Source organism: Larimichthys crocea, chromosome XIX, assembly GCF_000972845.2.
Source record: "Larimichthys crocea isolate SSNF chromosome XIX, L_crocea_2.0, whole genome shotgun sequence".
Lineage (NCBI taxonomy): Eukaryota > Metazoa > Chordata > Actinopteri > Sciaenidae > Larimichthys > Larimichthys crocea.
The window spans coordinates 10,226,933-10,252,016 of NC_040029.1; the positions used below are offsets into that span (position 1 = coordinate 10,226,933).

Here is a 25,084-nt window from a genome sequence, read left to right on the forward strand (position 1 = left end):
TTTGATCTAACTGGACCAAGAATAAGCCCCTTACTCTATATTTTATAGCAGGCCTTAGTCACTTGCATGTATTCCTTACCCCCTACCCAGAATCCTTTTCAGTTTGCTTCTCCCCCATACCCTTTTCCTTTGCCCCCCCTTCCCTCCCTTGTTGTACGGGCTCAGTGTTTTATATTCAAGCTGGTCAGCTGTCAATAATGTCCCCCTCCCTACTGCTTCTACTGCTGACTAAACCCCCCCCCCCCGTGTGATCCATGGTCTCTCCCGCCTCCCCCTGTTGCTTCCAGACAAGGCGGGCTTCGGGAACAACTTCACCACGGGTGACAACAAGTCGGTGGCACAGAATATGGAGGCGGTGGTGGTGGGATGCATGTTCAAGTCCCTCATCACCCGCTGCGCCTCCACCACGCATGAGCTGCACAGTCCAGAGAACCTGGTGAGTGGCGTGTGAACTCGTCCGTCCATCTGCTCGTCCTCACCGTTTATTTTTCATTTTCCCGGCGAGCGTCTGCAGCTCACGTATCATACAGTCGTAGTCTCGTCAGATTCAGACGCTCATATTTCTATAGTTGAAATATTAATGATTTTTTTGATTCATTTTCTACTGAGCCTAAAGAACAATCACTCACAGCGCCTCTGTTAATCCCCTGTCATACATTAGACACAGAGCGTACTCAATGTCACTGGGAGTAAAGATGTTAAAGCAGGGGGTGGGACAGACAGTATCTATACCTGATAAAAATACTGAAGAAGAGAACATCTCTTTACATTTCTGTAGAAGTCACAAGTCATTCTTGACCCACTTATTGTCTTATTATCAAACTATTTATTCATCTCTGAATTAGTCTATAAAATACCTATAAAAATTGATGTGGAGCACTGAGGTATCGTGTCCACTCAAGGTGCCTCCGGCCTGGCATGACTTGTGTGTACGTTGGCGGAAGATGACACACTTTTCAAAACAGACTTTATTATGGCACCGAATCAGAGGCCACCCACTCACAAGCTGGAGCTGGAGCTTTAGCAAACAAGCCTCCTCATACACCACCATTTTTATATATATGCATGTGCAAACATACACACTGTTTGACGCTAACTGCACAGTAATATCAGCCTGATTCGAGCTCCTGACTCGTACTTTGTCTTTTTTGTCCTGTGATTCGACTCACACGTCCCATCGCTCTCGCTCTGTTTGCCACCCTCTTCCCTCACAGGGTCTGTACTGCGACATCCGCCAGCTGGTGCAGTTCATCAAGGAGGCCCACGGAAACGTGTTCCGCAGGGTGGCACTGAGCGCGCTCCTGGACAGCGCAGAGAAAGTCACCACCACCAAGAAACCTGAAGAGAAGGAAGACACCAAACAGCCTGGACCCAGGAGGTACTGGCCAGTCAGTGGCCAGAAATGGTCTCAAAAAAATGTCCAATTGAGTGGTAACCAAATAATCTCATCCAATCACAAAGATGGCGTACTTTCTCCTTTTCTGACAAATCAGAGCTCGCTTCTCATCACAGCTGGCTGTTTTTATTTCCGTCATGTTGTTTTCTGTCCTGTCTGCATCTGTTTTTCTCGCATGAGTGACTGATTCGATGTTCTTATTTTAAATGATGTGACTGCAGCATACCGGACAGCCCTGCCAGGAGGCACCTACACTATTTTTGCCACGTCATGTGACCACCAAACTAGACGTTGACTTAATTTAAGTGTGAATCCATTGGTTAAGCTTTGTCTTTAGGATTTTAGTCCCCATGGTCACATGATTGAGGCTCTGTGGTGGAGGTTGCTCTGATCCTTTAGGTCCACTAGCATACCATGTGACTTCATAGTCACAGTTGATTTGTCAGAGGAGTTTACAGCTGTTTGTTCTGGTTAGCCTGAGCTAACTAAAGATGACTACTGGACTACCTTTGAGTCAGAACATTTAAAATGGCACCAAACGTGACTGCAAGATGTCGAGATTCACAATGGGCAGCATGGTGGCCCCCTCTCGAAAGTATGAGTTTGCATGTTTAGTCCCCAGAAGAGGTGCATGTCAGCTGTTATTCCTGTGTAGTCATTGGTCTGTTTCTTGAGTTAAGGTGAAGGGGATTTTATATGAGGGTTGAGTGAGTTCTGGGCTGTAACAAGTGTTCAGTACGGATAAAGTAGCCGACTTTATCATCAGATTACATTGTCAAAACTAGCTTGGTGAATAGTGAACAAAAACAAAATGCTCAATCCTAATTTGTAATAAATACAAACAACTTCTGATCAATCGTATCAATTTCAGGCTTAGCACAAACCACGCCCACTCAGCGTACAGATAATTCAGTTAAACAGACACAGATGATGGCGTTCTCACTCATCCCTATATTATATACAGTTTTGAGTTGGTAATATATCAATCTAATAGTTTGTTTGAGAAAGAACAACATGTCCTCCAACCAGAAGAAGATGCTGATGGAGGGATAGATGATTTCCACGACAGCCAAATCCTCCGTGGGAGGAGGGAAATGCAATAACAACGGCTTCCTTGGCACGCACGCTTCGGCTGCATATCCATTTTTAGAATGTCAGACATGTTTGCAATTTACTGCACAAATTATATAAAATATAAGCATGCAACTGTAAGCAATTTAAAGATTAGAAATTGAAATAGAAAGTAAGCGTATAGGACAAAAATTCAATGCGTGTAGCAACAGCATATCGCCAAACAGGAGGTCACATGTTTGCTGTGTCAGGTGAGTCCAGGCAGTGTCTGAATCTTGTCAGCCTGAGCGCTCTGTCTGTGTGTTGGGGTGTGTGTGTGCGCAGGTCAGAGGCGGGTGTGTCCGGGGAGAAGGGTCAGGTGTCCAGTGCTGCAGATGAGTGTCGCAGCTACATCTCCAGCAGACCCCCCCAGACACCCGAACAGTGAGTGTCCACCTCACAGCATCTCCATATAGCACCATATATGTCGAGTCCAGCTGCCATTTCTCTGCTCAGATGAGGAAAACTTTAAAACCTGTTGCTCGCTCTGCCCCGGAAAACAACTCACAGTACCGAATATTAAATTTAAAAAAGGTTTTTTTACCCGTATGTAAACCTTCCTTCACTCCCTCTCCAGTGACGAGCAGATCCCGGGCGCTCTGCTGGGCAGGAAGGATTTTTGGCGGAAGATGTTCAAGTCACAGAGTGCCGCCAGCGACACCAGCAGCCAGTCAGAGCAGGACACCTCAGAGTGCACCACTGCCCACTCCGGCACCACCACCGACCGGCGTTCCCGCTCCAGATCCCGGCGCATTTCACTTCGCAAGAAGCTGAAACTTCCCATAGGTAAGAGCAGTTATTGTACAACTGGTACACCTCTAATTATATATTTATATAATTATATTTCTGAATGTTTTAGGGTCCAGCTATCGCTGCCATACCAGTTTTAACTTCCATGTTTGTATTTCTGTAAATGTGGGTTATTACCTAGACTAATTTGTACATTCTGATAGTAAACTTTAAAGATTAAGCCTTCAGAAGAGACCAAGATCATGACTTTTCAAGAACCAAGTACCTATTTCGCAAAATAATCAATAATTTAACAAAATCAAATCCAGGAAAATGTCAGTTAGGCCCAATTTCATCATGCAAAATCAGAATAAACATGTCAATTTGACTTCAATGCAACATAACCCACAAATTCAGAGATTTGAATACAAACCCACTTAAAAAGCTAAATAAAAAATCTACTTGGTGTGTTTAGTTTTGGTCAATGATATCTGAATTTCCTGCTAACCAAACTGATTTCAGTGTCATTTCCATGACCATACCTCATTGCATTTGCTGTCCCAGCTGTCGCCTTTTGAAATTCACTCTAACATGTTTTGTATGTCACTGAAAACACTGCCTGCCGTGAGGCCGAGTCACTTCATCTCTTTGGTCTGTTTTGTGTTCCTCAGCATGCCGTGGGACTGTTCGCCTACCACTCACTATCTCTGTCTTACGTATGTGGATGTGGAACCATCTTCATACAGTGTTTGTGTCATGTCTGTTTGTGTTGGTCATCTCTCCCTGATGTGCACGATGTTCCAGACCTGGGTCAAAGTGGATTTGCAGATTGTATCAGATGGATGGAGCGTGCTGCAGAAGGCCTATACTGACCTATAATGTCACACATTTCCAGCTAAGCTACAGCAGGAAATTTAGCATTATATCAAGTGAAAGATAGCTGGTGTGGTCACCATAGATATAATACCAGTAACTGAAACATGTTAATCAAATATTCCGTTTTGTTGTTCCACACAGCTATAAACAACTAGTTAAACTTATTTCTTATTCACATATTTAAATGTGTAAAATGGTAGATACATTTTTAAATTGGTTTTCATATAAATATACTGACATTAGACATATTTATTCTTTAAGAAATACTGTGTAGTATCTGCATTTCACAGGTGTTGGTTAAATAGTTAGCCTAAAGAGGCATAAAATGAAGATATTACAACCTTTATATCTGTTACTTAGTGTGCCAGCCAGCCTGAAAACAGCTTCACTGCTTCTGTTGTTACTCTGCGCTCTCTGCCTTTAAACAGCAGTATAGTTCACTCCATCCATCTGCCATCTACTTCTGTGAATGAAAGCGTATTTGCAAATGCCACTCGACAAGGGTCTTTTGTTCAAGTCGGTGAATCTTTGTGAGTTCAACCACCCTGAACGTTTATGTGAATGTACAATAACGATGAGGAAATGCTTCCTCTACTCAACCCTCCTGTGTGTGCATGTGAACTTGCCTCCATAACCCAGTTTGTCCAGTACATTTATGGCTTCCTTTGCTCTGCAGCGTTGTTCATGGACTCTTTCTTGTGTCTTCAGGCAACTGGCTGAAACGTTCGTCTCTTTCTGGACTGACTGACGGTGTTGAGGACCTGCTGGATATAAGCTCAGTGGATCGACTCTCCTTTATACGTCAGAGTTCAAAGGTCGGGGGGGGTTAACGGCTACCATAACACTGACCTCTGTCTGAACATAGCTATATTCTGGGGTTTCTGTGTTTATGTGTCTCAGGTGAAGTTCACCAGTGCGGTGAAGCTGTCGGAAAGTGGTGCTGTGGGGCCGGAGTACGCCAGGGACGAGGAGGAGAATTTCTTCAAGCGGCTCGGTAAATGGAGGTCTGGCAGGAGGAATCCATCCAAGCTTCACCACACAGAAGAGAAAGATGGTAGACCTCCCCGACCCTGGGGTGCCCACCCACGCCCCCCTCTCATCGTCCTCTCTCTCTTCCTGTCCCCCGCCTCTTGTTTGTCCGTGTGGTGTCGTGTCTTGTCTCGCAAAGTCGTGGTCTTCTTCCGTCCACCATTCTCCATGTCAGCTCCGCCGGATAGCTGCCTGCTACACTCTGTTAGCACTCTGTTAGCCTGAATGTGTTATTTTAAACCCATCAGTGTCTAGTTTGTGAAAAAATGCTTTTTTTAGGGAATGATTGGCAAAAAATCATGTAAAACAATTACAGCTGTGGCCTTTGTTTATGTCATGACCATAAACAAAGGCCACCCTGTGCGAGTTGAAGAAGATCACAAGAACAGACACTCTGATGTGTTGAAAATTTCACCCTTTCATTCAGAGTAGACTTGGGTCACAAATGGCTCAAGACTGAGCATTACCGTAAAAACTAGAACACTCTACTTCTTCTTCTGTGTGTTGTATTATCGACTCTACATCCCCGTCTCTCCAACTCTGCACGTCCTGTTCTCTTCAGCGATCCTCTTTCCTCCACTTGACGGTGGAAAGGAGGAAGCGTGTGGGAATAAATCACATCTATGAAACCATCTTTCTACCGCAGAGCTGTGCCATCTCAAGCATGACTGAGGCTGTTGGTGCTCTCTTCGTCTCTTCTGTGGTGACGTCTGGTGGTATTTTCCAATGCCTGAGTATCAGTCAAGTGATAAAACAGAACATACAGCTTTCCTCTGTACGGCAGCGGCGGTTATGCTTGTCCTCTCAATGTGATTTATTAGATTTTATTATAAAATCTATTAAATAAGAGTCCTGACTCTCATAAAGTTTTTTGTGTCACACATTAAATTGAAAATCCGAGTGTAACCGCCGCCGATGGCTGTGTGTCCATCTCTCACTCAGCTTCATCTGTTGGTGGCTCTTCAGTGCTTTCTGTTAAATGTCCTGGATGGTGATGTTCAGTGCAAACAATTACACCCAAACATGCATCTTCTGCTTCTGTTATACTCTCCTTTCTTCTCTCGTTATGTATTCGTACTCTCGTTCAGGACCTCACGGCTTTCAGGAGCGTCTAGCAGCGAGCCAAGAGGCCATGAAGAACAAGAACGTGGTGAATCTTGGCGCCATCCGACAGGGCATGAAGCGCTTCCAGTTCCTTCTGAACTGCTGCGAGCCGGGAACAATCCCTGACGCCTCCATCCTTGCTGCCGCTCTGGATCTAGTATGTTTTTGCTCTTTGTGTTTTTCACCTTTTAGGTCCTCAAAAGCTACATTATCTTCTCTCTGATTTTTTCAGGAAGCTCCAGTTGTGGCCCGGGCCTCACTCTTCCTTGAGTGTGCCCGATTCGTCCACCGTTGCAACCGTGGCAATTGGCCCGAGTGGATGAAGGGCCACCACGTAAACATCACAAAGAGAGGCCTGTCCAGGGGAAGATCACCTATCGTGGGCAATAAGAGAAACCAGAAACTCCAGTGGAATGCTGCCAAATATTTCTGCCAGTGGGGAGACGTGAGTTAAAGTATCTGATAAATAAGTTAATTGCTGATAAATCAGTTTGTAATATGGCTCTGTTTCCACTCAGGCAATCGGCACGAGGCTCAGCGAACTCTGCCACTCTGACAGCGAGAGTCCTGCAAACATTCTGGGTTACATTTTCGATGAAGAGACCAAACGGAGAATGAGAAAAGAGGACGAGGAAGAGGATTATCTGGACGACAGTGAGTCTGAAAAATCTTTAAATCGTCTTTTACAAGTTGACAAAACAAAATGTGTTTTAACTCTGCTCTTTAAATTTATTCTCACCCCAAAGACACCGTCAACCCGACCAAATGTGGCTGCCCTTTCGCTCTAAAGATGGCCGCCTGCCAGCTATTGTTGGAAATCACCACTTTCCTGCGAGAGACGTTTCCCTGCTTACCTCGCCCACGCACCGAACCCCTCGTGGTGAGTAGACAAATAAAAAAACACATTTGTTCAGTGTGTAATCATTCAAACTGATTGATTAAATTCCCTGGATTGATACCTGCAGGATCTGGACAGCTGCCGCCTGCGTCTTGACCCTGAGCTTGGCCGGCATCGCTATGAGAGGAAGATCAGCTTTGCGGGCATCCTCGACGACGAGGATGGACACGATTCGCTCAACAGCAGCAGCCACACACTGAAGTCCGACACGACCTGCGACGACAAGAAGACCCAGGAAGCTCAAGGTGAGATCTGGTGTCATACAGTCTCAAGTCAGTTGATCGTCGCTCTCTTTGCTTGTAGTTATAAATAATTCAGACGATCTCTCCCCGCTTCGATCTCCTCCAGCACCCATCCGGAAGATTCGTATTGGTGGATCCCGCCTGCTTCAGATTAAAGGCGCTCGCAGCTTCCGGGTAAAGAAAGGTGGCTCCCTGTCGTCGATACGCCGAGCGGGGAGCCTCAAGAGCACCAAGCTGTCCCGGCAGGACTCGGAGTCTGAGAACGAAGAAGGGCTGCTGTCACAAACACACAGCAGGGACACAGTCACGGACATAGGTCAGACTTTATTCTGGATCCCTTAAATGATTAAGATTGCTTAATTAATTTATTAACCCCTCAGACATTTCCTGTTCTTCTTTCCTCTTTCAGGCAGCCCTTTTAGCACCAGCGAGCCCAGCATAGAACCAGAGGGCCCGAGCTCCGGAGGAGCTGAGGACAACTACCACAGTAACATGTCCTGGCTCCATGTACGTCCTTTAACATGTGCACACGGCATCACCACCTTCCTCCCTATGTAATGACTTCCCTTTTCTCTCCTCTCCTCTTCCTTGGCACAGATCATGATCCTGCTGTGCAACCAGCAGAGTTTCATCTGCACCCACATCGACTTCTGCCACCCACGCTGCTACCAGCACCACAGCCGCTCCTGTGCCCGTCTGGTGCGCGCCATCAAGCTTGTGTACGGCGAGACAGTGGACAGCCTGAGAGAAGACAGCGCCTCCTCTGGTAACATCGGGGCACGTGCCAAGAAGAATAAAGAGGTGTCATCATCTATCTATACAGTTTTTAAACTTTGTCGGCATCTTCGTGGTGGTTTATGAATGTCTCTGTGCTGTCAGTGTTCAGATAAGTCTTGTCTGAGGACTCCATCCATGAAGAGAAGACCCACTGACTCCAACACAGAGGGGAAGAAAGACACCGGCATGCTCAAGTACATCCGCAACCAGGTGACGTAGTTCTAGGAGAGGAAATTAACTGCGAATACAAAGTCTGTAACGATCAGATAAGCAACAAAAAAATACATAGAGCTTCATCATATTTCTGTGAAATCTGATATTCCTTCCAGGTGATGAGCTTGTCACCGGCTCCACTCTCGCTGCTGATTAAGGCAGCTCCTATCCTGACTGCCGACATGTACGGAGACGTCCAACCGGCAGCCTGGGAGCTCCTGCTCAGTGTGGACGAACACATGGCAGCTGCTGCTGGTGAGTCAGCCATCAGGCTGCAGATCGGTGATCTGTGGGTGTCCTCTAGAGGTTGTTCTGTCCTTTAAAGTTTAGAAGAGTACCCAATGTTCATTTCCATTTTAATTTGCCCTCTGTACTCTCTTTTATTTCTCTTGCTCTCCTGCCCTCTGCCCTCTCTGAATTGCCTCCAGCTGCCATGTTCCTCCTGTGCGCCGTAAAGGTCTCCGACGCAGTGACCGAAATGATGATGGCTGAGTTCCATCACCAGGAGGCCTGCCAGCGCATCAACTCCATCCTCAAGTTTTACACGCTTTGGCGTTTTCGCTACCAGGTGTGGCCTCGCATGGAGGAAGGAGCGCAGCAGATCTTTAAGGTGATGACGGCGTCACATTTATATTTATCTGCACAGTCGAGGTTCTGTTTGCGTTGTGCTTCATCCATTTGGATAAATATTTCATCTCCAACACGGTCACTCATTTTATTCTACATTACATATTGTTTCAGATCCCTCCGCCCAGCATCAACTTCACCCTGCCGTCTCCCATACTGGGCATGCCCTGTGTGCCCATATTCGACCCCCCCTGGGTGCCCCAGAACACAGGCAGCGTCCAGGACCCGATCAATGAAGACCAGTCTGTAAGTCTGAGTGCGAGTTGACACCGGTCACCTAATATGAATTTATTTTAGTAATACTAATAATCTGTAAGAAACACTTTAAATAAAAGATTTCACACACTTACAGACAACAAACCAACACAAACAAACTGACATGGGTTATTTCAGATTAAAAAATTAAAGGGTCTATTCACCCCCCCAAAAAACAAAAACATTATCACTTATCTGCAGTAGCACCTCGCTATGCAGATAGTTTTTTTGCTTTGTCCTGGTTTTGAGATACCCAGGGACTGTTTGTGGAAGCTGATGTTATTTTTAGCCATGCAGATTAACAAATGACTTTAGTCATTTGTGTATTTATTTTCTGGTTTATTTAACAGGGACAGTGAACATTAATAAATCATGTCTGTAAATGAGTTAGCCAAGAGGCTATTTTTCATCTGTAGTCCCTGGACGGATGTTACCCTAAAGACAGAATATAAAGTTACTGAGATCATACATAAGCAAGCAGAACAATAATAAAAAACAACAACACATAGGCTCATAATGGGAATGATGATAATGAATGTATAACTGCTTAGAGTTTCCGTTACAAAAAAAACATTTCTCAATGATATGAGCCGTTAAATCCCATGACCTGTAGATCTTATTTTGAAATCTTGAGTCTCCACAACATAATAAAAACAGACACAATGTACATTTGTTCTTGTGTAACTGTAATGTGCATCAGAGAGGAAAAAATACATTTTTAGAAAAAGTGGTTTCCTTTTATTTTCTTTCCTGTCTTTTATTTTTTTAAAGCATGATTATCAAAATATGTCTAATAGATTTTGATGACGACCTGCGAGCACCTGTTCCTATAATTTATCTATCGACTGTCTTTGTTTTTAGTACCCCACATTAATTCAGTCAGTCCATACCATAGTAAGTTGGTATTTCTGTCCGGATGTTTGTGCTGATGCATCTTGTTACCTCAGATCATTTCAAAGATAGGCGGGAAAACTTTCGTCCATTCAGTGTTTGATTTTTTTTTGGGGAGCTGTAGGTGTTCATCGTGGATCAGAAGCCAGGCGGGGCGGGGGGGTTCATTTCAGATCAGTTGCATCTTGATCAGTGACACACTCTAAAGGTGCTCCAGCACTCGCAAAAATAACAGCATGCATCGGACATTCAGACATTTTGTGTGTGTCGTGCTGTTCCTGCATGGTCATTGGATGAGAATGACTTTGCCGTGTTTGTTTCTCACGTCATGCGTTCAGCCTATTTGGACATGTATGTGTATGAGCACTCGTGCGAATGCTGTGAGGCATTTACTGTACACAAGATACAGTAAATTCTCCAAAATCCAGTCTGAATACATCTATCTGTGTCATGATTGAAATCCTTCCTATTCAACACTTTACAGTGTTCCTCATGACGGCATTAGAGCATGACATCAATGTGCTGGAGGAGAGTTACTGTATTAATGTGTTGTCCGGTCATTTTACATCACAAAATGCTCCTCAGATGTAACCGTAAAGCCTAGAATAGCTGTGCACACACGTTCCTGAAAGATCTAAACTGTTAATTTTGTATCAATTAACCTGTCATTTGATCCCACGCCCACCCTCCGTGCTCGCTCCTTTTCCAGAAATCCTTCTCGGCACGGGCGGTGTCACGCTCACACCAGCGGGCTGAGCACATCCTGAAGAACCTGCAGCAGGAGGAGGAGAAGCGGCGCCTGGGCCGTGAAGCCAGCATCATCACGGCCATCCCTGTGGCTCAGGAGGCCTGCTATGAGCCCACGTGCAGCCCGCCACCCGAGCAGGAGGAAGAAGGTGGGACAAGCGTATATTATATACAGATTATACGAGACGTATAGAAAGAGGTTTGGTGGGAATTCACAAGCTCTGTGCCCTGATAGCGTGTTGTTTTTCCTGCGTCTGGCATTGGTCCTGTCAGCAGAAGAAGTGGTGAACCTGGCATCGCGCCGTCTGTCCGTCAGCCCCTCCTGCGCCTCCAGCAACTCCCACAGGAACTACTCTTTCCGTCGGGGCTCGGTGTGGTCCGTCCGCTCGCTGGCCAGCGCCGAAGGTATAAAAATCCATGATGACGATGACTTTCTTTAACCTAAAACTTGAGCTAACCTTCCATGTTTTTTTATTTTTGCTAGATGAAGAGAACACGACAGAACACACTCCGACTCACCACATGTTACAGCCACCTCAAGCAGTCTTCCCAGCATGCATCTGTGCTGCAGTCCTGCCAATAGTGCACCTCATGGAGGACGGGGAGGTTCGAGAGGATGGCGTGGCTGGTAAGTGTCAGCTCAGCACAGCACAGTTATGGACGCAATTTAAAAAGTATTGAAAAAATAATAATTATTGACTTGTCATCAATGTTTCCTCAGTGAGCGCTGTCGCCCAACAAATCCTCTGGAACTGCCTGATTGAAGATCCCGCCCTGGTTCTCCGACACTTCCTGGAGAAACTCACAGTGAGCAATCGACAGGTGAGTGAACATCTGAGCTTCAGAGTACGACAAGCTAAAGACTTACGATGTCTGCTGACTTCTCGTGTTGTTACAGGATGAGCTGATGTATATGCTGAGGAAGCTCCTGCTCAATATCGGAGACCTCCCGGCTCAGACCTCGCACATCCTCTTCAACTACCTGGTGAAGCAACGACTAGTTCTCATCTAGTCATCAACGTCTTTTATTTAACTTTTAAACTCTCAGTTAACCGTCACTTCTCTCACTCTTCTAGGTGGGACTGATCATGTATTTCGTGCGGACCCCATGTGAGTGGGGAATGGACGCCATCTCAGCCACACTGACCTTCCTGTGGGAGGTGGTCGGCTATGTGGAGGGACTCTTCTTCAAGGACCTCAAGCAGACGATGAAGAAGGAGCAGTGTGAGGTCAAACTGCTCGTCACTGCATCCATGCCAGGTGGGCTCACTGATACTGGATATTACTGGTTTTGATCAAGTGAGGGAGGGAGTTAAACTTCAGGATGATGTCATATGTTTAATTTCATGTATTGTGCTGCAGGAACCAAAACTCTGGTGGTGCATGGGCAGAATGAGTGTGACATCCCGACACAGCTTCCTGTTCATGAAGACACTCAGTTTGAAGCCCTGCTCAAGGTGAGGACACCAGGAAGTACTCTGATCCTTTACTTATATTCAAAATCTTAAATAAACGCACTCAAAGTATCCGTGTGAGCAGCATTTGACTGTTGTAGCTGCCCGAGGTGGAGATGTTTTTATTGACTTTATATACCAACTATTGGTAACAGCTTTAGTTACCAATAAATGTAAATAAAGTGGAGTAAAAAGTGTGATATCTTCCCCTGAAATATAACAGAGTGGAAGTGTAAAGATGGAAGATATTCATGATCTTTTCTCTCCACCATCCAGGAGTGTCTGGAGTTCTTCAACATTCCCGAAGCCAGATCGGCTCACTACTTCCTCATGGACAAACGATGGAACCTCATCCATTACAGCAAGGTCAGCTTGAGGTTATATTTTGTATTTATAATTTTAAAGTTTTCGAATTGATGTTGAAACGTTGTTAATCTTCCATGTATTGTTGTTCTCTACCTTCTTCAGACGTATGTCAGAGATATCTATCCATTCCGGAGGTCAGTCTCACCGCAGCTCAACCTGGTCCACATGCTGCCCGAGAAAGGACAGGAGCTCATCCAGAAACAAGTACAAAAACTACGTAAACTATATAAAACAATTTAAACTGTGACATTGAAGACTCAAGATGAAGTCCTTCCTCCTCATCCTGTTTCTTCTTCCAGGTGTTTTCTCGTAAACTGGAGGAAGTCGGCCGTGTCCTCTTCCTCATCTCCCTCACTCAACACATGCCAGCTGTGCACAAGCAATCCCACGTCTCCTTGCTGCAGGAAGACCTCCTCCGCCTGCCGTCCTTCCCACGCACTGCCATCGACGCAGAGTTCTCGCTGTTCAATGAGCAGCAAGGTGAGAAGGACTCTAACTTCATCATCAGACACGATAAAAATCTAGTTGATATATTTTACCACCGTCTCATCTTCCAGGTAAGGAGCTGTTCGGTCTGGACACCCTCCACAAGGTGCTGTGGATCAAGCTGCTGGAGGAGATGTTTCTGGGCATGCCCAGTGAGTACCCATGGGGCGACGAGATGATGCTGTTCCTGAACGTCTTCAATGGAGCACTGCTGCTGCACCCGGAGGACAGCTCCCTCCTCAGGCAGTACACAGCCACCGCCATCAACACCGCCGTTCACTTCAACCACCTCTTCTCCCTCAGCGGCTACCAGTGGATCCTGCCAACGATGTTGCAGGTAAGACTGACGTAGGGTTTTACTGTTTGGACCTTGTGTGACAGGAAACAGGAAATGAATCTGTTTTGTGACGTCAGGTCTATGCAGACTATGAGAGCGACCCTCTCCTGAGGCAGGGCATCGAGTTCTGCTGCCGGCAGTTCTACATCCTCCACCGCAAACCCTTCATCCTGCAGCTGTTCGCCAGCGTGGCTCCACTGCTCGAATTTACAGTAAGATGACCGAGCATGCACAGTTTTTACTTCTTTAATGCACACAAACCTTTAGTTTTTATAATCCTGGTCTTCGTCTCTCATTCCCAGACCAGCACCAGTACCGGTCTGTCTAAAGGAGTGTCAGCTCAGTGTCTATTTGACCTGCTAGTCTCTCTAGAAGGGGAGACCCAGGACGCCCTGGATGCTCTGGAACTGGTTAAGGCTGAGAAACCTCTACGCTCTCTGGGTAACTTTCCGGACCAGTACCAGGATCAAATAACACCTTTATGGATGCTCTGTATGTGCTTGAGTTTTGCTTTCTTGTTGCAGATTTCTGTTACGGTAACGAGGACTTGACCTTCTCCATCAGCGAGGCCATCAAGCTGTGCGTCACTGTGGTCGCTTACGCCCCCGAATCCTTCAGGAGGTATGGAAACATATCACGGATGATCTTCCCCCTCTTCTTGTAGCTTCCTGTCCTCTAACATGCGTCTCTCTAGTCTCCAGATGCTGATGGTGCTGGAGGCGTTGGTCCCGTGCCACCTCCAGAAACTGAAGAGCAACACAGTGACTATGGAGTCGGCCTCGGCCGCCAGGGATGAGATCGCAGCCATCGCTGCTCTGGCCACATCTCTGCAGGCGCTCCTCTACAGCTCAGAGGCCCTCACAAGGTTTGAATTGACCCATACGAGTTGAAGTTGAGGTGGAGTTGAAACTTACAATCCTCATCTTATCCTCCACAGACCTATGACAGCCCCGCAGATGTCCCGCTGTGATCAGGGCCATAAAGGCGGCACTACAGCGAACCACGCCATGTCAGGAGGTGTCAACACCAGGTCAGGACTTTCTCAATTATAGCTAGTGCATGTGTGGAGTCTGACAGACAAGACTGAGGTCATGTTTGTATGTGTCCGTCCCCAGGGACAACCTCCACCTGCTGGAGGAGGGTCAGGGCATGCCAAGGGAGGAGCTGGATGAGCGCATCGCCAGGGAGGAGTTCCGCCGTCCGCGCGAGTCGCTGTTAAACATCTGCACCGAGTTTTACAAACACTGTGGGCCACGACTCAAAATTCTGCAGAACGTTGCCGGCGAGCCACGAGTCACAGCATTAGAGCTGCTGGACATCAAGTCCCACATGAGGTGATGAGATATACACACACACACACACACACACACACAATAAATATAAACAGCATGATGAGTTGTTCTGAAGGTGTGTGTGTCTGTCCCAGACTGGCCGAGATCGCCCACGCCCTGCTGAAGCTGGCGCCCTACGACACCCTGACGATGGAGAGCCGAGGGCTGCGCCGCTACATCATGGAGATGCTGCCCATCACCGACTGGTCTTCGGAGGCCGTCCGGCCTGCCCTCATCCTCATCCTCAAGAGGCTGGACCGCATGTTCAACAAGATCCACAAGATGCCTACGCTCAGGTGCGCTCGCCCACAGGCATTATGCACCAGGTCTGTTGAATACAATCACTTCTTTCTCTGTCTCCCTGTGAGTGTATCGTGCTGTGCCGGTGCCGTGGTGTGTATAGTAGATAGACGGCTTCTTGGCACTGTCCTCTGTAGCGCTGCCTTCGTGGGTGCTGTACCGTAAGTGCTGCTGTGGCGTGTTTCTGTGGGCGAGAGGAGTTAAAGTGTGATGTGAGGTTGTGTACTAACAACGGATCATAGGCAGTGCTCCTTCTAAGCGGGCGTCCAGTCTTGTGTCATGAACGATGATGCAGATTTTAACAAATTCAGGTGTTGACCTATTTTCTGTAGGCATCTCTGAAGTGGCCGTTGCCCTCTTCCAGCTCAGTTTTGCTCAGGTGCTTCAGCGTGGCCTTTGTGATGTGGACACGTCTTTAACATGCTACATGCTTCATAAACCAACAATAACAAGTTCAAACCTGCGTCCTCTTCATGACATAAGACTGACGTCCTCAGGGGGTCACAGGTGTGTCCTTTACACCACGATCTGTTGCTGCAGTGTTTAGCTGGCTATGTCTGTGAGCTTCGCTGTATTTGCTGTCAGTATGGCCTTTTCTTACAGTCGTAAAGGTGATGGTGACCAGACTCACCTGCTCCTACGCTTTTTATTTAATAATATTGATCTGATGCCACGTTCAAGTCATTTGAAAAGAATCCGATGAGACGGAAGTCTTGAATTTCCTTTTCATCCCACATGACTTGAACGAAGCATTTGTGTTTTTACTCTTCAAACTCATGACTATGTGCTTCTATTTGGGTGTGGGGTTGGTGTCGTTATGGGTGTGTGTGTCCTCCAGGAGACAGGTGGAGTGGGAGGCGGCAAGCAGCCTGATCGAGGGGATCTGCCTGACTCTGCAGCGACAGCCAATCATCTCTTTCCTCCCACACCTCCGCTCGCTGATCAACGTCTGCGTCAACCTGGTATGGAAACACACAACAACACAAATGCTCCTGTGTGGTCACTGTTTTCTGAGTGTGTGTGTGTGTGTTGTCAGGTGATGGGTGTGGTCGGTCCCTCCAGTGTGGCAGATGGGCTTCCTCTTCTCCACCTCAGCCCCTACCTGTCCCCTCCACTGCCCTTCAGCACGGCGGTGGTGCGACTGGTCGCCCTGCAGATCCAGGTGAGCCTCACTTGAACTCACCTGAACTCGGCAGCTCATCAGCGTCACACTATCAGCGTTATTTTTACTCCCTTCGTTTTTTTTCTATCCAAGGCCTTGAAGGAGGACTTTCCTCTCAGTCATGTGATCTCACCGTTCACCAATCAGGAGAGGCGAGAGGGGATGCTGCTCAACCTGCTAATTCCCTTTGTGCTCACTGTGGGCTCTGGAAGCAAAGGTCAGCTACACGATTGTATGAATGTACAAAGTTCAAATGTTTCTCATGGTTGATGTCTGTCATGATATATTTCATAAAACAGTCCTAAAGAGTTTTTCTCTATCGTCCCTTTGCAGATAGCCCTCACCTGGAGCAGCCTGAGATCTTTCTCCTCCTCCAGACGGTCATCAACATCCTCCTGCCTCCCCGCATCATCTCCACCTCCCGCACCAAGAACTTCATGCTGGACGCCTCCCCAGCTCACTGCTCCACCCCTGGCGACACGGGGAAGGACCTGCGCAGAGAGGGGTTAGCTGAGTCCACCAGCCAGGCGGCGTATCTGGGTATGACTGAGAAATGGCGCTATCTTATAGCCTCTCTTGTTCCTACCACTTCTCATCCTTTCGTGCTTCCCTCTCGCAGCTCTGAAGGTGGTGTTGGTCTGCTTTGAGCGCTCGTTGGGGAACCAGTGGTACCGGCTGAGCCTGCAGGTGAAGGAGATGGCGCTGAGGAAGGTTGGCGGCTTGGCCTTCTGGGACTTCATTGACTTCATTGTCCGAACACGTATTCCCATCTTCGTCCTGCTGAGACCTTTTATACAGTGCAAGGTAAACATCCGGTGAATAACTTGATTGTGTATGAGTTGCCCGTCTGTTTGTCTTCTTTATTGGTTCTGTTGATGTCTGTCTAGTTGTTGACCCAGCCTGCTGACTCCCAGGAGGAGATCACAGCACGTCACCACATCGCTGACCAGCTGGAACGACGCTTCATCCCGCGACCTCTTTGCAAAAGCTCCCTGTTTGCAGAGTTTAACAACGAGCTGAAGATCCTGAAGGAGGCTGTGCACAGTGGCTCCGGTCAGACAGTCGAAACAAGAACATTTATTTGAATCTTGAATTGCTCTTGATGTTCTAAGACTGTGTTTCCACCCCAAATCCAACAGCTTACCAGGGCAAGACGTCCATCAGCACCGTGGGCACGTCTACATCAGCCTACCGCCTTAGTTTGGCCACCATGTCGCGCTCCAACACGGGTACCGGTACAGTTTGGGAGCAGGACAGCCAACCTTCACGCCAACCCTCCCAAGACACTCTCAGCCGCACCGACGAGGACGATGAAGAGAGTCAGAAACGCTCCCGTTTTACTTGCCATGTTTTTCACATTTGAGATTTGTAGAGATTCAAACTGAGCTCCTTCCTCTCCACCCACCACAGATGACTCCATGAGTATCCCCAGCGTGGTGAGCGAGCATGAGGCCTTCCTGCCCAGGGTGATAGCACAACGTCGTTTCTCCAGCCACGCCACCGGCTCAGCAGCCTCTCAGCCGGAGGCGCCACGCACCACCATGCTGCCCAGCCACAGGTGACACACCCAACACAACCACATGCATGCACAGAATACACACTGAAACACAGTTTTTCATAGACAGGAAAAGGTTTGGGGTCGAACTCGAGCAGCAAAGCCTTCAAGAAATGTTCATGTATGATTCAAATCTTGTAACATGTATGACTGAAAACCTGTAAAGGTTCAACAAGGTTAAATCTGAGGCAACCGTTGATCAGTGAAGATGTTTCACCTGAAGAAGCCTCTTGGCCGAGAGGTGAAACGTCTTCCACTTGCCCCAAACTGAACCCTTATCGAAAAAACTTGCAATATGTAAAAAATTTTAAATGATCAACCAATCATATCCCACAACCACAGTCATCTTTTCATGTCTATCTCTGTTGATTTCTAATGTTTCTACTCAACAGTCTCAGCATTTTGAAGTAACTCACTCTGTATCTTGGTAAGAACGAAGCCCCGGCTTCCCGCCCCACTCTCGGGGCTCGACGGATCTCGACTACACTCCCTAAACTCCCGTTCTCCCCCTTCGCCCCCCTTTTTCACAGTGAACCCAATGTGCTAGATGAGTCCCAGGGCCTTCTGCAGGAGGGTAACCTCTCTAGGTACAGTGGCCCTCTCTCTGTGTCTGTCCCATTGGTGCGTTCTTGCATCTGTCCGCCAGCGGGAGGGGCATCGCCTCGGGACGGCCTCCTCTATTGGCCGCCTCGCCGTTGATCACTCATCCACATCCAATCAAATCGCCTTGGCCCACGCCACGCCACACCTCCCCTCACCCACCCCCCCAACTGTCTCTTTCTTTTTTTCTGTGTGGGTCCAGTGTGCCTTGTCTCTGTCCTCCCTACCCTTAACCCCACTTCGTTTGAGCTCCACACTGACCCTCATCTTCTCAGCTCATCTGCTGTGCTATCCTAACCGGGCCTCCCCTCCCTGCCCCCTCAGCCCTGGGGGCCTCTGTTTTCTCCTCTGTTAGCTGTGGGTCTTTATGGTTGATGTGCCATCAACAAAGTCAGCCTCTCTCCCATCGGTGCCATGGTGTTTCATATTGTTTACGTGTCTATCAGGCTTCTCGCTGATCAAATTGGCCGTCCGACTCTGGATACCAATCTGTAGGGGCAAGGGGGACCTGGGGTGGCAACCGTAACAATAAAAGGACTCTTCATGTTTTTTGAGGTCAAATCTGATCTTGTAAATCTTTTAAAGGTGGGAATTTCCAAGAAAAACTTTTGTCAGCGTTGCTGCTCCAGCCCCTGCTATCCCCTGTTGTGTTTTCAGTGTATGAATCATGGCAGCTGTTTCCCCCTGCACTGTGGTTGAGCGTCTTGTATTTACTGTACTGTGTGTGCTGTGTAGTGAGTGGGTAGAATAGCAGCGACGTCAAAGATGTGGTTTGTAAAGCGAGCACAGCCGGGGACGCTCTGTGCCTTTGTTGTGATGTATTTCTGTGTGTGTCCGTCTGATTGGTTGTATCAGGGTTGCGAGTGTGCAGAGTGAACCGGGTCAGCAGAACCTCCTGATCCAGCCTCCGTTAGGAAGAAAGCGCGGCCTCAGACAGGTTTGTGTTTCATGTGCAAGGATTTTTTCTGATGAAATCTAGAAGATGAATTTCTTCTCTTCTGTTTTTATGAGTTAAGAAGTGAGATTAGACGACTTTTATTGTGAAGTTGGCAGATTTATGATTTTTAAATTAATTTAAGGTACCTTAAGATCTTTCTGAATAACTAGTATTTTACATTATTATTGTTGTAATAAAAAGGTGCTTAACTGTGACTTTCCTGCAGCTGCGACGCCCCCTGCTGTCCATCCCAAAGAACGAACCACGCGGTCGATCCGGCGCGAGGCTTTCAACGACCCGCAGGAGCATCCAGCCCAAGAACAAACCACTGGGTAACAGCACACTATCAGCAGCCTCCGTGTGTGTGTGTGCGTGTGTGTGTGTGTTAGTGACCAAAGTGTAGAAAAGTGATGATGAAGCATGTTCGTCTGTCTGTCTTAAACTAAAACAAAAGGTTATTTCACTGAAAAAGACTCACCCTGCACTTCAGATCAACACACAACGAGCCAAATCTAGACATGAAAACATCATTATTCAGAAAATTCCATCTTTAATGTGTGTGTGCTGACTTGAACTGACCCGTCCTCCCCATTCACGACCTCTGTCTTTGTTCCAGTACTGTTTGTTTGTCACCAGACTGACTCTTCTCACTCTGTTCTGTCTCATTGTTTTGAAATAAAGAAACTTTATTGGACTGTGAAGGTGAGACCCTTTAACCCTTCCTCTCCACCCTGCGGCCCGTCCCCTTTAATCTGCAACCTCTCCCGATAGGGTGCTCTGCATGTCTGTCTTGCATCCCCACCCGGTCCCTGCCTTACCTCCCCTCTTCCTGTCCCATCCCTGCCTCCACTCTCTTTACTGGCTGCTGTATGTTAGGAAGTCGCTAGCCGGCGCTGTCAGGTCTGTTTTGACCATGTGCACATGCTTTTGTGCCTGCAGCGCACGGAGACCAGAAGAGGTCCGTCACCTTCACAGAGAATCAAGGCCAGCAGCCGTCCACACCCGGCGCTATGGAGCCGACGGCTGAAGCCAGGAAGGCAAGTCCAGCGCTTTCAAAGTCACCGACACTGGAAGTGCCGTCCGCCTCGTCAGCCACGGTCACCGCAGACCTGCACGGCCCGGCTAACGCACAGGTAGGACCAGCAGAGAGAGGACTGGAGCACGGGGTGAGACAATATGTTTGATCCTGATCATCATGTGGCTGGATACCAATAAAATATGGAGTAGAATTATGCATACAGTGTGTTAAAGGTCCAGTGTGTCTGTATTTCTACAGAATATCGTAGAAATGTTAATATAATCTTCATAGGACACCTGAAAATAAGAAGTTTTTGTTACCTTAAAATGAGAAGTTTTGGAGTCCGCCATGTTGCACTGCCATGTTTCTACAGTATCCCAAAAACCAGCTCTGGGTGAGGTGAGGGGTTTGCAATCAGCACCTACACACCGGGCCTTTAAATAATAACATCATGTGATACGTTTACTGCGGATAATTTTTTATTTTGACACTAGACGAGTCAAAACAGCCAGTGATGTGATTGGCTGATGCTTCTGTGTTTACGGGTGAACGGCCAATCACGCGACTTTGCCAATTGATCCCAATTTGAGGATCCAAAAGTTTTGATCTGATCAACTTTAGTGAAAAAGAAAGGACCTGCCAAAAACAACATGCCAGCGGAGTTTAAACAAAGTATCTGTTGTTTTTTTATCATATCTGAATGTTTGTGTGACGCGGCTGAATCTGCAGGATCTGAAGTGTGTTGTCACCCAGGTCCCTCCAGCCATCAGCAGTAAGGAGAAGAGAGAGCAGTGGGGACTCCGCAGCAGCCTCTCCCCTCCTCCCTCCATCTCCCGCCCCTCCACCCCGACACCTCCCTCCCGAACCTGCTCCCCGCTGCCCCTCTCCCGAACCTGCTCCCCTCTCCCCTTATCCCGCACCTCCTCCCCTCTCCCTCCACCACTCCCGGTGCTGGGCACAGCCCCGGCTCCAGGTCCTCCTCCGCCACCGCCTCTTCCTCCCCTCCTGCCTCCTCCTCCACCGGGGCCGCCCAGGATCAGAGAGAGCCCCGGGGACGAGGACACGACGGCACTCCTTCCTCGCAGCGACACCCTGCTGCAGCTCAGCGAGGACGACGGCACCGAGAACCCGCTCCTCACCCCGCTGCTGTCCCCTCCCTCGCCTCGCCACACACCCCGACGCTCACCCCGACGCTTACCTCTGCCCCTCTCCCCTGTCGACCTGGACCTGGATGAGTCCCACGTGTGAGAGGATTGTATTTTTCTATCTGTAGCCATACAGAAACCTGCAGGGTACGGATAAACACACCTGCCTCTTCACGTGCAACAACCCACGACTTTACTCCATCGTTTGTGTTTCCCCGTCAGCTTCGCCCTCGAGCTAAACTGCTCTCTCCTCGTGTACTTTCAAATCACAGCTACAGACCCCAAAGGGTTGAATGTAAACTTTAAACTTTAGCAGTGATGGTCCATCCTGAGATCAAAGATTTATTTTTGAATTATATTTATGTTATAAAAAGTCTTAATGAAGCTGGTTAATACTCAGTTATTAAAGAAGATATTAAAGGATTAAAGCTACATTTAAAGTAAAAGATGTCTATATTGCAGAGATCTATATGAAAGAGGGACATGCAGAGCTTAGAAACACGAAGAGCCATTCTGACGCTGTTGGTGACGTGAGAAATGTCTTTTTATAAAATATATGAAACATTTTATGTGGTCGTATGAAACATGAGCAAGAAATGAAGATTTTATGTTTTAGAAGATGATTATTGTGTCGATTTGAACGTGGAAGAAGTTAATTAGAAATTAAAGACAGGAGCTGTTTTTAAAGGGGCATTCACAGCCAAAGCTCATTTTAATAGATTTCTCCTACGTGTCGTCTGGAAAAGACATCAGCTGACGTCAGGTTGAGTTTCTCCAAAAGTTGGATCCAGCTCAACTTCTCTGCCGCAGCACTGGATCCTTCCTGAGTTGTACATTTATATGTATTAAATTATGAATCTATTTGATTTGGGTATTATATAAATATTTATAGTAGATAAACACAGAAACCTAGAATCACAGAATATTTAATTTAAAAAGCTATTAAATTGTAAAAATGTATAAATGATGCTGGAGAGCCCCTTTAAATGAAGTGTGTATCTATGGAGGTGTTCAGTCTGTCTTGTTTATTAGATTTTTTCACAGAACAGCGCTGGCTCGTCAAACATGTCCCTGTGTGTGTCGTGTCTCAGCAGAATATTTAATTTGTGACCAAAGACTTTATCTTTATGTCGTGTTCCTGGAGTCAAAAATATCTGAGATCCCGTTTCCTGCTGACGTTTTGTTGAAGCGATGCAGTACATGCCGTAGACCTCATCGTCCATTTCATGCCTTAACAGAGAAATATCAATATATATTAACGTCTGTCAGTATCAACAGTTTATACCTCCAAATTTCAAACTGTGGGCACGATGTGACAAAAGATCTGGACATCCATTCATCTCAAACTGTCTGTAAACGTGCTGCTTTCATTAAAGGTCATCATGATAATGATAATTACAACAACAATGATGTTTAATCACTGAAACAGGATCGATATGTGCCATAATCCACACCAACGCACTGTGAGTGTTTTCCTCCCCTCGACTGTACGTCAGTGCTGTGTGTAACACTCTTTCTTTTGACTGTGTGTGAATTATTGTAAACATTTGGGTGCACAGAGATTGTTTTATGGAACAGAGACAAAATATTTAACTTGTCTTCTTAATAAAAAAAAATCCTGTTTCTAGCAAATTTAAGACCCCAAATGTTTGTCATAACATGTCCATAAAACACAATACTTCAGTCAGAGGGTCAATGAACTGTTGGATCTGAGTTCCCTTTAATGTAATGTGTCTGTGTCAAATCATGTCTTCTTTGTGCAAAGTTAAGAGTATTATCCTGTATATCAGAATATTTCTGGAATATCTAAAAGTTTAAATAAATATTGTTTACAATGTTCTTCAGCTTTCTGCTTGTTCCCATAAAATAATCTCCTGACATAGTGATGCTTTGCTCATTAAAGGTGCAGGGAAAGGTCGGTAAATAGATGAGTAGTTCAAACCTTAAAATGTCTGTTTTCACAGTGACAAACATACGTATGGAGCAAAATCATTAGATTGATACATTACTCGACCAACCTTGTAATCATGAATCCTGATGTCTAACCCAAGCAGCGACCTCTGTGAAGCCAAATACAAATTTGACACCTTTGACACCATTCTCGTCAGCTGGATTTGAACGCTCCACCTTCAGGCTCGTGTATGAGCGCCTTGCTGTCACACACAGCTCCATTATACTTCATAAAAATCTCCAGTATGAAGGATGAACCAACGTGTCAACCAACGAACCTTGTGTCAACAGTGATGGAGTTGCTATGATAAATGTAAATGGTTCAGTAAGAGACCCAATTGGTCAGAATGGTAGAGCGCTACTTTGAATTTGTGAAGGTGTCGGTTTGATCCTCATGAGCTGTGGGTTCAGTCTTTATATGCTTTCAAAGTGCAAGACCCAGAGGAAGACTTAAAACCTGTCAGAAAGGTGAGCTTGCCGTCTTCTCCACTGGCTCTGACTGGTAGAGTGGTGCTTCACAGTTACGAAGTTGTGGGTTTGAACCTCATGAGGTGCGGCAGATTTTGAGGTGAAAACCACAAAGACAATAATATGTGGATAAATAAGAAAACTCATTACTGGAAGTTTTATCAGGATGTGGGAGGATGCGCACCATGTAAGATGGTGATCTAAAAACTATCCACCTGTTTGTGGTGGAGCACAGGTGTAGTTCCTCACGGTGACCACTGGAGGGCACTAATGCCGCACACTGTCAGTGGGTGTCCGTTTATACAGGTGATCAGTATTAATATCTGAATTATTCCAACTGAATAATGTGTTGTAGAGACGTGAGCACTTTAAAACAATTATTAAATATAATATATTAAAACAATGAGTGTCTGTAAATGTCTAATTCCTGTCAGACTGATTACATTCTGAATCTGCCTGATACGGACTACAGTCTCTGTCGCCCTCCAGTGGTCATGGTGTGAAACTGCAACATTAAATCAGTAAAACGAGCGTCACGCACACATGATAGGATACTGTACTTCCGGTAAGTTCTTTCAAAATATAGTGACCAAAACAAAACAAAAAACGAAATTAAGTGTAAGAAATGGTCCTGAAATTCAAATCGCCGGTCCAGAAAACATTAGTTGCGAGCTCCTCGAGCACCTACGGTACGTGAGAGACCGACGACGAGCAGCTCTGCTAACATGCTAACGAACGAGTAGCCCGCAGATCCCTCTTTCTGTCACCTTAGCGTGCACGTCGTAGTCGTCATGATAGTGAATCGTCCGACACTCTGTGAAGATGACAGTAACCACGAGAAAATAATAAACTATGTGAGAGTCTTACGTGGCGAGAACACCGTCACTTTATTTTGAAAGTGTTCACCGGAAGTACAATGAGTTAGCGGTGACGCTGTTTTTACTAATTCAATGTGTTGCAGTTCAACCCTGTGACCACAGGAGGGCAGCACAGCACCTTGATACTGTATCTCTCGCCCTCTAGTGGTGACAGACGAGAACTGCAACCTGAGTGTTAAACTGGCATTAATGCAGACATGTTA

The 25,084-nt window shown here is 46.7% G+C and overlaps 1 protein-coding gene across 18 annotated transcripts in view; it reads left to right on the forward strand.

The window, feature by feature from the left end:
- Positions 1–23,438, forward strand: part of unc80 (unc-80 homolog (C. elegans)) — a 36,299-nt gene extending 12,861 nt beyond the window's left edge. For 2 of the 18 annotated variants that reach the window (XM_027291372.1, XM_019277584.2), the window contains 50 exons: positions 288–436; positions 1,215–1,378; positions 2,792–2,890; positions 3,084–3,292; positions 4,820–4,926; positions 5,012–5,165; positions 6,229–6,401; positions 6,477–6,689; positions 6,763–6,898; positions 6,991–7,124; positions 7,210–7,387; positions 7,461–7,700; positions 7,794–7,891; positions 7,982–8,185; positions 8,264–8,371; positions 8,491–8,629; positions 8,803–8,984; positions 9,116–9,247; positions 10,857–11,043; positions 11,168–11,299; positions 11,379–11,522; positions 11,616–11,716; positions 11,793–11,879; positions 11,971–12,154; positions 12,257–12,351; positions 12,625–12,714; positions 12,817–12,918; positions 13,014–13,194; positions 13,272–13,537; positions 13,615–13,749; positions 13,840–13,978; positions 14,062–14,158; positions 14,232–14,402; positions 14,475–14,567; positions 14,653–14,871; positions 14,964–15,194; positions 16,007–16,130; positions 16,205–16,330; positions 16,424–16,547; positions 16,664–16,870; positions 16,950–17,134; positions 17,218–17,383; positions 17,470–17,649; positions 17,741–17,888; positions 18,416–18,472; positions 19,341–19,422; positions 19,649–19,754; positions 20,104–20,124; positions 20,362–20,555; positions 21,170–23,438. In XM_027291372.1, the coding sequence (XP_027147173.1) occupies positions 288–436; positions 1,215–1,378; positions 2,792–2,890; positions 3,084–3,292; positions 4,820–4,926; positions 5,012–5,165; positions 6,229–6,401; positions 6,477–6,689; positions 6,763–6,898; positions 6,991–7,124; positions 7,210–7,387; positions 7,461–7,700; positions 7,794–7,891; positions 7,982–8,185; positions 8,264–8,371; positions 8,491–8,629; positions 8,803–8,984; positions 9,116–9,247; positions 10,857–11,043; positions 11,168–11,299; positions 11,379–11,522; positions 11,616–11,716; positions 11,793–11,879; positions 11,971–12,154; positions 12,257–12,351; positions 12,625–12,714; positions 12,817–12,918; positions 13,014–13,194; positions 13,272–13,537; positions 13,615–13,749; positions 13,840–13,978; positions 14,062–14,158; positions 14,232–14,402; positions 14,475–14,567; positions 14,653–14,871; positions 14,964–15,194; positions 16,007–16,130; positions 16,205–16,330; positions 16,424–16,547; positions 16,664–16,870; positions 16,950–17,134; positions 17,218–17,383; positions 17,470–17,649; positions 17,741–17,888; positions 18,416–18,472; positions 19,341–19,422; positions 19,649–19,754; positions 20,104–20,124; positions 20,362–20,555; positions 21,170–21,688 (7,712 nt within the window). In that variant the 3' untranslated portion in view covers positions 21,689–23,438. The remainder of the gene's footprint in view (positions 1–287; positions 437–1,214; positions 1,379–2,791; positions 2,891–3,083; positions 3,293–4,819; positions 4,927–5,011; positions 5,166–6,228; positions 6,402–6,476; positions 6,690–6,762; positions 6,899–6,990; positions 7,125–7,209; positions 7,388–7,460; positions 7,701–7,793; positions 7,892–7,981; positions 8,186–8,263; positions 8,372–8,490; positions 8,630–8,802; positions 8,985–9,115; positions 9,248–10,856; positions 11,044–11,167; positions 11,300–11,378; positions 11,523–11,615; positions 11,717–11,792; positions 11,880–11,970; positions 12,155–12,256; positions 12,352–12,624; positions 12,715–12,816; positions 12,919–13,013; positions 13,195–13,271; positions 13,538–13,614; positions 13,750–13,839; positions 13,979–14,061; positions 14,159–14,231; positions 14,403–14,474; positions 14,568–14,652; positions 14,872–14,963; positions 15,195–16,006; positions 16,131–16,204; positions 16,331–16,423; positions 16,548–16,663; positions 16,871–16,949; positions 17,135–17,217; positions 17,384–17,469; positions 17,650–17,740; positions 17,889–18,415; positions 18,473–19,340; positions 19,423–19,648; positions 19,755–20,103; positions 20,125–20,361; positions 20,556–21,169) is intronic. The other 16 variants (XM_019277576.2, XM_019277578.2, XM_019277580.2 and 13 more) reach the window with 16 other exon arrangements.
- The last annotated feature ends 1,646 nt before the right edge of the window (positions 23,439–25,084 follow it).